The 13,256-nt window shown below is 39.5% G+C and overlaps 1 protein-coding gene across 15 annotated transcripts in view; it reads left to right on the top strand.

The window, feature by feature from the left end:
- R3HDM1 (R3H domain containing 1) overlaps window positions 1–13,256 on the top strand; it is a 150,658-nt gene that overhangs the window by 40,486 nt on the left and 96,916 nt on the right. For all 15 annotated transcript variants that reach the window (XM_056117721.1, XM_056117718.1, XM_056117717.1 and 12 more), the window contains exons 2-3: window positions 7,523–7,731; window positions 11,073–11,283. In XM_056117721.1, coding sequence (XP_055973696.1) covers window positions 11,113–11,283 — 171 coding nt within the window. In that variant the 5' untranslated portion in view covers window positions 7,523–7,731; window positions 11,073–11,112. The remainder of the gene's footprint in view (window positions 1–7,522; window positions 7,732–11,072; window positions 11,284–13,256) is intronic.

Below are 13,256 nucleotides of genomic sequence, written 5' to 3'. Positions count from 1 at the left end.
CTTAAAAAGAAAAATTAATTATAGCTAATGCTTATTATAATCTTGGGTTGGAGCGATAGCACAGCAGGAAGGGCGTTTGTCTTGCACACGGCTGACCGGGTTCTATTCCTCCACTCCTCTTGGAGAGCCCAGCAAGCTACCGAGAGTATCCCACCTGACCAGCAAAGCCTGGCAAGCTCCCCATGGTGTATTTGATATGCCAAAAACAGTAACAACAAGTCTCACAATGGAGACATTACTGGTGCTCACTCGAGCAAATCGATGGACAACAGGAGGACAGTACTACAGTAATACGGTGCAGTACTTATTATAACCTTAGGAGAAGCTCGTGTGTCTTGGTTTATAAGTGTGCCAGCCACCTTACTTTTTTCTCCCTTTGAGAAACAGCTTTTTGTCCATCTAACAAAATGACACTGAATATTCAGGTAGAGAAGGCAATGCAGTATCATAAATTTTATTTAGAAAATAGCGATAGCACAGCAGGTAGGACATTGACCTTGCGCACAGCCAGCCCCACTGAGCCGGGTTCAATTCCTCTGCCCCGGAGAGCCCAGCAAGCTACCAAGAGTATCTCGCCCATGTGGCAAAGCCTGGCAAGCTACCCGCGACGTATTCAATATGCCAAACACAGTAACAACAAGTCTCAAAAAATGGAGATGTTACTGGGCCCGCTCGAGCAAATCGATGAACAAGGAGAGGACAGTTACAGTGACAGAAAATAATATAATCATGCAACTCTTTTCTTAATATTTATGTGAGGTGTACTTTGTATTTATTATTTATTTATTTATTTATTGCCTTTTGGGTCACACCTGGCGATGCACAGGGGTTACTCCTGGCTCTGCACTCAGGAGTTACTCCTGGTGGTGCTCAGGGGACCATATGTGATGCTGGGAATCGAACCCAGGCTGGCTGAGTGCAAGGCAAACGCCCTACCCGCTGTGCTATCTCTCCAGCCCTTGTATTTATTTTTTTAGGCTGGATTTCTTTCTATACAAACAAGCACAGGATTTCTTTCTTTTTTCTTTTTCTTTTTTTCTTTTGTTCTTTTTGGGGGCCATATCTGACTGCTCAGGGCTTAGTCCTGGCTCTGCACTCTGGGTTCATTTCTGGTGGCGCATGGGGACCATATGAGGTGCTAAGAATCCGAACCCTGTTCTGTCATGTGGAAGGCTAACATCCGACCCACTTTACTATCCAGTCCCATGATTTCTTAAACATTGTTCAGAAGAAACCTGTTTTTGTTGTGTCAGTTAGAGTATTTTTAATTGCCTAACTTTTTAATTCTTTTCACAATGTTACTGGGCCCGCCTGAGCAAATCAATGAACAACGGGAAGACAGTGACAGTGACAGTGTGCTAGTGAACCAGAAATCAGGCTTTAAGCCTGACATGGTGATCTTTTGAATTAGCACTGTCAGTATTGCATTTTTGTGACTGGGAACTACGGCGTTTTTAGTAGAAAAACTACCATTTCATTGACTACATGTATGCATACTAGTGTGGTATTTTGTCACTTTGAGTAAGGTACTTAACTGTTGATGATTATCATTTGTATATTAAGCTCCAAATTGTCGCTTAGCCGCAAATTGGATTCTTACTGCAAGCAAGATTTATTTATGTAGTTCAGTATTCATGATCACAAGAGATTAGAGAGATTAAGAGAAATTGGATGATTACTCGACAGTTCTGATGATTCATTAGTTATTCTGACACTTTGTTACAGAGTCAAGAATAGTTTCTTTCTGTGCCATGTAAAAAAAGTGTTAACTTTCTGCATTAAAAACAGTGTTGCGTACAGGTTACAAGTAATTTTGAAATAAAGATGCTCTATAAACCCAAACTGTCCCTTTTCTGGATACATATGAATGTTGAAACAAAATTCAGGATAAGAACCTAGAGTGGAGCACCTCTTAGCCCTAAGTTTTACCTGGTTCCCCACTTACTATCTGTCACCTTGGATAAATCACTTGATATCTCTATAACTTACTCTTGACTCTGAGCTCAGGGATCACTCCCGGTGGTCTCGGGGGACCGTATGGGAAGCCAGTGATCAAACCTGAGTCAGTCACATGAAATGCAAATGCCCTACCTGCCATACTATCAATTTGGCCCCCAAACTTTAAAATTTTTATTATTTCATTAATATTTTCCTTCTAGTTTGTTTGGAGGCCAGACACAGGGCTGTTCAGGACTTAATCCTAACTTTGCTCATGAATCTAACTGGTTGCCTCTGTACTATTTCTACAGTCCTCCCAGATTTTTTCTTTTGGTTTTTGGGCCGTACCCACCTATGCTCAGGGATCACTCCTCGCTCTGCTCAGGTACCATTTATTGTGCTGGATATTGAACCCAGCCCAGCAGTGTGCAAGGCAAGCGCCTTACTCAACTGTACTGTCTCTCCTGCTCTCCGCTCTCTTCCTAATTTTTTTGTAAGACTTGGGAAATTTTCTCTTGCACAGAATTTAAAATCTGTTTTATTTCCTAGCAGATGATAAACAAATCACATTGATCCCTGGAAATCAAATTGGCTCAGAATTTAAAAACTTGTGCAGCACATAATCACAGTAAAATCAGTTTTGGAGGTCTCCTCCTCCTCTCTTCCTCTCCCCCTTCCTCCCCCTCTCCTCCCTCTTCTCCCCCCAGAGGTGTACAGGACTACCTTTTAGGAGTAAGTTTCATACTTCGTTGAATGTAGATTAACAACTTACTCCCACAATCTGTTCCCTTGTTTTGACTTTTTATACTCCACCTGAGAGAAATTCTTATTTGTCTTCATATTTGTCTTTTTATTTATGACCTAGGAAAATGTTGTTAAATATCATCAGTGGCAGATACTTAAGTAATAAGTGCCAACATTTTGTTCTTCAAGTTATCTTTTATTGTAGAAACAACAGATTCATATAGATTGCTTTTAAGAAAAAAAAATGTTTTCACACAGCTGCAGTGAGTCATGCCATACTGGGACTCGAACCCAGGGTTTTAGGCATGCAAGGAATGAGCTCAAACACTTGAGCCACATACCCTTCCCTCATATAATTTTTTTATTAACTTTACTTAATTGCCTCCTGAATGTTGTAGCACACCTATGGTGCGCACTGTCTTTTAGGTTTCTTAATTTGACACCCTCATGCCCATATAGTGGAAGTATAGGGTTTGTGCAGAGGTAAAAGTTGTTTTGTTTTGCTTTTTAACTGGACACTAAAAAGCTGCATCTCTTTTGGGGGCTGGGGGTCGGTGTAGAAGTGCTGTGTAACGTCCTGCTATGGTCAGAGGCTACGACTGACTCTACCCTCTGGAGTCACTTTCAGAGATGTTCCATGGATCCTGGATCCTATGATACCTGTGTTGGGTGCGTGCAAACCACCTGTCCTATCTCTGGCCCTGTAGCATCTTGAGTATTTGGAAAGTAAAATATTATTTCAAACAAATGCATTAGTATTTCAGAAAGCAGTGCAAAAAATCAGTGTGGACGTTCTTTGGGGAGTGGAATGTACACTCCCTTCAAGGGGCCTGGGGCCCAATCCCTGTAACATTTGTCTCAGTTGTGTGTGTCTGGCTGAAGGCTCAGTGCTCAGGCCTGGTGATATGCTGCTGCTGGGAGCCATTAGAGCCACCCCTTTGGTGCTCAAGAACACGTGGTGCCAGGACTGTAACTCCATGCTAGGTATTTTCTCCAGACTTTGAGTTACATTTCAGCTCCCCTTTTCTTATGCTTACTACCCCAACTCCTTTTGGAACAAACACACCGAGTTGTGCTTGAGAGACCATGTGATGCCTGAGATTGAACCCGGGCCTCCCATAGGCAGTATGCTCAGCCCATGGAGCAAATATTCTGCATCTCCTCCTCCCCTACCCCCCCCCCCCCACCTTGTGGATTTTTAATGGTACATTAAAAGTCTTCCTCTCGGAGAGCCCGGCAAGCTACCGGGAGTATTCCGGCCCACACGGCAGAGCCTGGCAAGGTCCCCATGGCGTATTTGATGCGCCAAAAACAGTAACAAGTCTCACAGTGGAGACGTTACTGGTGCCCACTCGAGCAAATAGATAAACAATGGGAAGACAGTGCTACGGTGCTACATTAGAAGACTTAAAACGATAGCCACCTTTGAGGCCATCAGGGACCCTGAGGCCACTATCTCTACACAAACTCTGGTGTTCTCTTTCTCAGAGCTTCATAGGGTGTATCCACAATAAGACTTGAGGGGGACCAAGAAAATATTTCAAAGGACTAGAACATGTACTTTGCATGAGGAAGCCCTGTTTTCTGTTTTTGGCACTTCCTAATCTCCCATGCACCAGTGAGCACTGCTTGGGAGAACACCCCTCTCAGAAAAGGGGAAAAAAAAACACATGGCCCCCAACAAAAGTCACTCTGCACCCCAAGTGGATCTGCTATCAATTCTATCAAGCTGTAATCACATCCAGCAGAAGCAGCCTCAACCACTTGTCGTCCTGTAGTGAGCCTGACAGTGGAAGAGAACTAACATTTTGGGGAGTGTTTGCTTGGAGGCTGTGTTGATATGTTACATTTACAACATCTTTAATAGCTTCTCAACCATTTGGCTAAGATCAGGCGTCCACTGTCTTCTGTCCTCCCGTTGTTCATCAGTTTGCTCGAGTGGGCACCAGTAGCGTCTCCATTGTGAGACTTGTTACTGTTTTTGGCATATCGAATACGCCACGGGGAGCTTACCAGGCTCTGCCCTGTGGGCGGGATACTCTGTAGCTTGCCGCATTCTCGGAGAAGGACGAAGGGATCAGACCTGGGTTGGCTGAGCGCAAAGCAAACGCCCTACCCTCTGTGCTGTCGCTCCAGGTATAGTACATGTAAACTATTTTATTCCTCACTGGAAATTCAGGAGCTAATTTTTCTTTCCCTGCACTTTAGAAGTCAAAACTAGTTCAGAAAGATTAAGTAATTTACCAGAGTCATAATTTAGCAGAGGTGGAATTTAAACTCAAGATCTCATGCTAATGCAATTGATGTTTCTTTCTGTTGCATCATTGCTACCTGGTCACTTTAGTTCAGAATTAGTCATTAATTTAGTTATGTCCTAAAAGGGCTGTGACCTAATAGCAACTAATCGTCACGCAAGGCATTGTGCTATTTTAGGGAAGGTATATGACCTTATGCACTAGCAACTTGCTTGGCAGTAGGAAGATGGGCTAGCTGGTCTCTAAGGTTCCTGTGGATCCTAAAAGGATTAGACTTGTGACTGTCCACCTCCTAACAATGTGCCGTTTCCTTATTGCTTTTTGCAGCTATTGCCTAAGTTAATGCCCTGTTCATTTCTTAAATAGATTGCAACCATGCTTTGTTAGAATTTAAAAAAAAAAAATTGTAATTCGTCATTGGAACACAGTCAAGAACGAACAGAATTAGGCAACTTAGTAGGTACTGCCATCTTGTGTCTACTATTTCATATAAGTTTTCTTAAAATAAATGCAAAAAATTGACTTTAATTAACATGAAACTTTTTAACAGATTATATGAAGTGTCTTTGGTTTTTTGTTTGGGGGTAAATCTCTAGAAAAATCAGGTGGGGGGATTGATGGGAGGGTCATTGGGATCCTTGGGGAGGAAGATGGGTTTGGTGTTGAAATTATGTATATGGGAAATCATCATGAACAGAATTCTAAATCACAGAACCTCAGTAAAAAGTTTTTTAAAAAACCAGTTCAGTTATTTGATTTAGTGTCAGTTTTTTTCAAAACTTGTGTAAACTGTAGTTTTTGTTTTGTTTTTTTGCGGGAGGTCACACCCAACTATGCTCAGAGGTTTACTTTTGGCTCTACACTCAGGAATTACTCTTGACTGTGCTGGGGGGACATGTGGGGTATCGTGGATCCAACCCAGGTCAGCCAAGTGCTAGACACTGTGCTATCTGTACTACCACTCAGTACCCAAAAATCTTGTGACACTTTTTATATCTCTTTTTTTTTTTTACAAACCTTTTAACTATAAATATACTGAATTTGCAATAAGAAAAATGATGTGAAATTTAATCAGGTTTCTACACTAGTATGTATGTGTATATACTTTTTTTTTAGGTTTTTTTTGGGGGGGGCCACACCCAATAGAGCTCAGGGTTTTCTCTTGACTTTGTGCTTAGGGATCATTCCTGCTGGGGCTTGGAGGACCAAATATGGTACCAAATATTAAACCCATGTCAGCTGCATGCAAGGCAAGAGCCTTATTCAGTATACTAACTTCCTGGAACTAAATGACTAGATTTCAGAATAAGTTTTGAAGTTCTATAATGCAAACTTGTCCATATTAGTATTGTATCTCTTGCTGTTTATTATGTTCAATTTTTTCTTTTTTTTTATTAGACATCATGAGGTATAGTTGTAGACTTATAAATTTTTGTGCTTGGGTTTCAATTTTATAATGATGAACTACCCATCCCTCCATCAGTGCCCATTTCCCACCACCACGGATCCCAGTATCCCTCCCACCCCCCCACCCCCCATCCCGCCTATCCCACCCTGCCTCTGTGGCAGGGCATTACCTTTTGTTCTCTCTCTTATTGGGTGTTGTGGTTTGCAAAAGAGGCACTGAGTGGCAATCATGTTTGGTCTGTATTCTACTTTCAGCATGCTTCTCCCATTCTGGGAGGATCCTCCCAACACCCTTTATTTGGTGGTCCCTTCTCTATCTGAGCTCCCTTTTCCCCTAGCTTGTGTGGTTGGCCTCCAAGCCATGGAGTAAAATTCCTGGTACTAATCTCGGCCATTCTTGGATAGACATAGAAAGATTGCATTCATCTGGGGAACATAATGTGTTCAATTTTTTTACCTTAAAATTGTGTTGTTCTGGTCATTAAAACAAAATTGTCCGAAGATTAGAAAAGCTGTGTATGATTTTTAGGTTGTTTGCGGTGGTGCTTTATTCAATTCTACAAAAAAAAAATACAAAGTGAAACTGATGTTAAAAACATAGCACGGGAGGATTTTGGCATTTACCTTTCAGATGTGCCTAAAATCATCTCTCCACCCTTTATAGACAGTTGCTTTTAACCGACAGTGAAGGCTTCTTTGAAAATGTGAAATGGCTTATTACTTATTATAGCCTTTTGTTCTTTTGTACTTTGAAAAATACAATGTGATTATTAATCAGAATTATAGTCTTTAAGTTTATAGTATTGTTGCTCTGGAAGAAAACTAGTTCTTGGAGTCAGGTATGATCTTGGACAAATGTTTTATTCCCCCCCCCCCACCTTGTTTATGACATGAAGATAATACAGCACAGCATGTTAGGTTCTGATTAAACGTTAATTCCTTCACTTTTATCTTCTTTTGCACTTACTGCTAAACTCTGTAAGGCCTTAGGCCTTAGATTTTTTTGTTTCATATAATTAACTTGTTGGAATCATTTATCACTAAGTGTTCTGACTTATTTATGTAAATAAAATAATAAAATCACTAGTAAGTAATATTTTAAATTTCTGAATGAATTATATAACCTTTTGTTTCCCTTGGCTATTCTATTAAAATGTTCTCTTCTCTTTTAATTTTAGGCCACTGAAAGTTATGATATATTTGATCCAAGACAGTCTAATTCAGTCCAGGTATCTACAGTGGTGACAAGGACATGGGACTCCTCCTGCCAGATTCCAGATGGTTCAATACAATTGACATCCTGGCTGACAACTGTGAAAAAGAACCTTGGATTATTTTATTTTATTTTTGTGGTACACCACAATCCCAAATCCATAGGATACATCAGGTAAACTCTACTATCATTTACATAAAAACATGCCTTTTTCTTTCAAATTCTTGCATATTAAAAAGAGAGGAGCCATAATGTTTTTTAACTATCTTTCAGTAATCTTTTTATTTTTAAAATGAACAAGCTAACTATTATAAGATACAATTAAAGAAGGCTTTGTCTTTAATTCAGTGTAATCTGTGAGTTCAGAGTAAGTTTCTTTGAATTTTTTACCTTTCAGGTGTGGCTTCCTGGAAATCTGTTTGGATGTTTGTTGATAGCATTAGTTTGTCCTTGCTCCTCCTGCAGGGGGCTTAGGTTTATTGAGTTACTCCCAACAACAGTGCTTCCAAGGCACACCCAGTTCCACCAGGCACTAATAATTCTATATTGCTTTTCTCTTTCCTCTGTGCTCTTTGCTTGGTTTAGCAATGCTCTTTTTGTATAGACAAAGGAAGACAATTGAGGCTATGCTTTTGTAACATGGGAGTTAATTGACTCTGAATAATATTTACTCCTGGGCATCCATCATATTTATCTGACTTAAGCCTCAGTTCCTCTTACTTCCTAACACTCCCAAAAGGAAGGGACTTGGATGCACCCGGGCAAGTTGTCAGCTGCCCTGGCATCGAAAAGAGACAGTCTAAACGCTGTAAGAAATATAGTAAGTTAAGAGCACAGTCATGTAACAAACTGTCATGACCCAAAAAGAAGTAACTGAAGGACCCTGCTGGGGTTAGGAAAGACTAACCTGGCCTGAGGACTATGTATGGTCTGGGATATATAGTGAGATATCCCCAGGAAGAACCAGTCTTAGCTTAATATATCTCTTACTGAGTTTTTCCAAAATGACTAGAAATGTTAGTAAGAAGTAAGTTTATTGTGGTTGTTTAAGTGGATTGCTAGCTAAAAGGAGAAAACAGTACGCCCTAGATGGGATCTACCCTGGAGCAGATCTAGTAATCAAGAGTGCTTTACCCCCAGATTGAGTTAATCTCCCTGAAGGAGGGGATTTACATCTATTTATTTTTATGATAATGTTGTGATCCCACCTATGTATACCCCCACCCTTCACAATCTCTCTATAAATATGCTACAAGGGAGAAAGAGGAGAAATAACTACACTCTAAGAAAGAAGTAGGGAGAGGAGAGAAGAAAAATAAATGGTCCCTGACTACCAACCAGCCTATGGCCCCTGTTTCTCCCTTTCACCATTCCTTCATTCACCTGTCATCTGTCATCTTTGGCAGGCCTGGGGAGGCAGTTCTCGGCCACCAAATGCACAAATCACGCGCCAACACTTTTTAGGTATTTAATTGTAAAATACTATTGATAATTCCTGAATTTTCCAGGTTGATATAGCAAATACAAGTTCTGCTTGTTTATCCTCCTCAAGATTTTATTATGAAGTTTTCAGGAATACAGAAAAGTTACAAGAATGTTGCTGCAAACAATTCAGCCACTCTTGAATTCTACCATACACGCTTTTTGTTTGGGGCCACATCTGGCGGTGCTCAGGACTACTTCTGGCTCTGCGCTCAGGAATCACCCCTGGCAGGCTCAGGGTACCATATGGAGTGCTGGAGATCAAACCCAGGTTGGCTGTGTGCAAGGCAAAAGCCCTACCTCCAGCCCTGTAATACTTTCTTTAACATGTTTACGTTGATTTGTAAATTGACCTAAATTTTTTTTTCGGTGCATTTCAAAAATAAGTTGTTTTTGCTTTAGTTTTCTATTTGTTATAACTGTCTTTGTAGGAGGTGATGAATGTGTTGGCCTACTTTATTATGATAATTATTTTGCAATAACTACATTGATCAAATCATGTTATGCCTTAAACTTACACCCTGTTATATGGCAATTAAGTTCAGTAAAGCTAGAGGGAAAAACTTGTTTATGTCAAGCTCAGTTGTTTAGGTTCACATTTCCCGTGTGCCCTGAGTTAACATTATCTCTGTTACCATCATGTTTGATTTCCAATGTGAAGTCTCCAGTGTCTTCTTAACCAACTAAAGATACAAGCACAGGATCTTATAAATTTGATTTCCTGTACTGACTAGCATCTCTTTTAGTTATGAATCACATAAGTCAGGAGAGTTTTCAAGGTTTGACTTACATACCAGAATGGTCATGCAGAGTCATAACTATGTTTTGCATAGGACCTTGTTGCTTATTTTTTTTTATTAGTGAAACATCATGAGGTACAGTTGTAGATTTACTATTTTTTGTGCTTGGGTTTCGATTATACAATGATCAGATACCCATCCCTCCACCAGTGCCCATTTTCCACCACCATGGATAATATCCCCTTCATCCCCATCCCCCCTTCCCCCCCTGCCTCTGTGGCAGGGCAATCCCCTGTGTTCTCTCTCTCGTTTTGGGTGTTGTGGTCTGCAAAAGAGGCATTGAGTGGCAAACATTACTCCCTAAGCATAAATATCAGCCGATATTTTGGCTTTACTGAATGTAAGAAATGTTTGGAGATGAACTAATTTTTTTTTTCATAGTCTACTTTCGACATGCATCTCCCCTCCTGGGAGGATCCTCCTAACACCCTTTATTTGGTGCTCCCTTCTCTATCTGAACTGCCCTTTCCCCTAGAATACCCGGCTGGCCTCTAAGTTATGGAGTAATCCTCCTGGTGCTGATCTCAGCTATTCTTGGGTATTAATCTCATATTTTGTTACTTTATATCCCCCAGATGAATGCAATCTTTCTATGTCTATCCCTCTCTTTCTGACTCATTCGCTTAGCATGATACTTTCCATGTTGTACCACTTGTATGTAAATTTCATGACTTCATCTTTTCTAACAGCTACATAGTATTCCATTGTGTAGATATACCAAAGTTTCTTTAACCAGTCATCTGTTCTTGGGCATTCAGGTTTCTTCCAGTTTCTGGCTATTGTAAAGAGTGCTGCAATGAACAACCTTGTTGCTTATTTTAAGAATCATTTTCTTTCTGTATTTTAGGACAAGTTAAGAAAGTTGGAGCTGTGGAAACCCAGATGAAAGCTATATAGTACAATATTTTTTACAATATTCAAAATATCCCTATAAAAAATTCTGATATTATCTAAGTTTAAGTATTATTTTCCCTATTCCTTAATGTTTCCTAACTTGAAAAATTAATACCTGGATCAAAATCACTTTGCACTTTTAGTATAGGTCTTGTGTGTTTTGATTCTTTTTTTTACTGAACTTTTCTTCTGCTAACCTCTATATAAAAGCAGATACCTTGCCTCTTTCTGTATACTTAACATTACTCCCTAAGCATAAATATCAGCCGATATTTTGGCTTTACTGAATGTAAGAAATGTTTGGAGATGAACTAATTTTTTTTTTCATTTCTTGTGAAGGCTTCAAGTTCCCTGTAGAATTCTAAAATAACCTTTGCTAATGAGGATGTCTGATACTGTTACTATAAAAAATGAAACTGAAACAATGAAGGATTTAGAGGCAACCATGAAAGATAAAACGAGAATTGAAAATCTTATCAAATCAGAAAACTATGGGAAGATTTTGGCAGAGAAGAATGAACATTGTATTGACAACAATATTGATTTTCAGGTAAACAGCATTTTTTTTCAGGCTACAAATATTAAATATTCTATATATAATTATACTCTATATAAATATTTCCAAGTTCTGGAAGTATAAGTTGATCATTTGTAAACATACTTATCAACTGAGTCATCTGTACTACTGGAGTGAAGCTCTTTGACTTGCTTGTATCTTATAAAATAATTATTTCTATTTATATGTAATAGCTATGTTTTTATTGACTTTGTACACTTAATTTCCCTTTGCGTCTACCAGTTTTGTGAGCATTCTCAATTTAACCTGCAAGCACTTAAGAGGGGAAAGGAGTAAAGAGATTGAAAGTGGTGACTATATTGGAGAAGCAGTTAACCATGACTGAAAAGAAGCTGTTGGAGGGTGGGGGAAAGGTCCTGAGAGCAGGCGGGAAGTGGGGGCGGGGGGAGTCCCTTGAGTTACAGATAAGTGCTGCCCATATGTGATTAACTTAGAACTAACCCCTGACAAGGGATTTATTTCCAGGGACAGAAGAAAATGGATGAATAGTTCAATATGGATTCAAAATAGTTGATTATTTCAACAATTACTTGAGCATTTCAACTATGTCACTTGTAACATTATCACAAAACAAAGTATTTTTACTTTTTGGTCCCCTGAGTCCTCCCTTCTTGCAATTTTAAGGCAACTTTTTGCTTTTGTTCTGTTTTGTTTGCTTTGGGGCAACATCCAGTGGACTTTTTACTGGCTCTCTGCTAAAAGATCACTTCTAATGGAGCTCCAGGGACCATACAGGGTGCCAGGGATGAAGCCAGTGCCAGCCACACACAAAGCAAGCGCCTTACCCTCTGTACTGTCACTTCAACCTTAACAACATTTTTGTTTATTTTGTTTTGTTTGGGGGGCCACACATAGCTATGCTCAGGACTTACTCCTGGCTGGCTCTGTGCTCAGGTGTCACTCATGACATGGCTCAGGGGACCATATGGGATGCCAGGGATCAAACCCAGGTTCGCTGCAAAGCAAGTGTCTTATCCGCTGTATTATAGCTCTGGCCTGTAATAACTTCAAAAAAAATACTTAATGATATAAGTTATGGAAATGGAACAAAGGGTCTGCTGAGTGAATTTTATCTGTTGTACAGACCATTAAAGAGGTTGGATTTATTAAGTGGCAACTCAGGGTTGTTAGATAAGGGTTCAAAGAGCTAAACACAGCTGCATGATATTTTCTAACCTAACTTCAGAACACCCAGAATGTTATTTCCACAGTGTCTTAATAAAGAAGTCAATAAGATTAGAGATTCAAAGGGAAGAGAACTAAGCCCCACTTCCTGGTACAACCTAAAGTGATTTTAAGTTTTTTTTTTAAAGTTTTTTTTAACATTTTTGCTTTAGTCTTCATCCTAAATAGACACTGTTTTTGGATAAAGTACATTTTCTACCATTAAAGACCTTGAGTGCCTTGAGGCAAAAATCATGCGCTCGGAGTCTCAGAGATGGTACAACAGGTAGGGTACTTGCCTTGCAGGAGTATAGGATTATTCTCTGTACCCTGAACCTGGAGTAAACCCTGAGCACTATTGGGTATGGCCGAGTAACCTAAAAAAGAAGACAAAAAGAAATTGAGAGAAATAGCATTTTTCCTAGCATATTAGTAAAGGCACATTTTAGAAAAAAACCTAATATTCCATCTCTGCAGTCTCAGTACTCCATGATGGCAGCATGCCAGTTTCCTGATTAAAATAGAGATGGTGATCTGTTAAAATTGTATTACATTCATAATTGAAATAGTAAAATCTTTCCTTTTAGTGTTTTTTCTCCATTGACATTCGTTCTTCCAGGATATGCTTATCAACAAATGAACAATTTGAATTATTGCATTTCTTATTATATCTCCTTTGTTGCTCATAGGCAGTAACCTCAAGTGTTTTCTGGTAACTACTGTCAAGTCATGACCCATGGTTAATACAGGGAAAACTTATGCACTATCCAACATTTATTGAA

This window comes from Sorex fumeus, unplaced genomic scaffold (assembly GCF_029834395.1).
Source record: "Sorex fumeus unplaced genomic scaffold, SorFum_2.1 ptg000035l, whole genome shotgun sequence".
NCBI classification, from domain to species: Eukaryota; Metazoa; Chordata; class Mammalia; order Eulipotyphla; family Soricidae; genus Sorex; species Sorex fumeus.
This window is presented reverse-complemented; position numbering and strand designations above follow the sequence as displayed.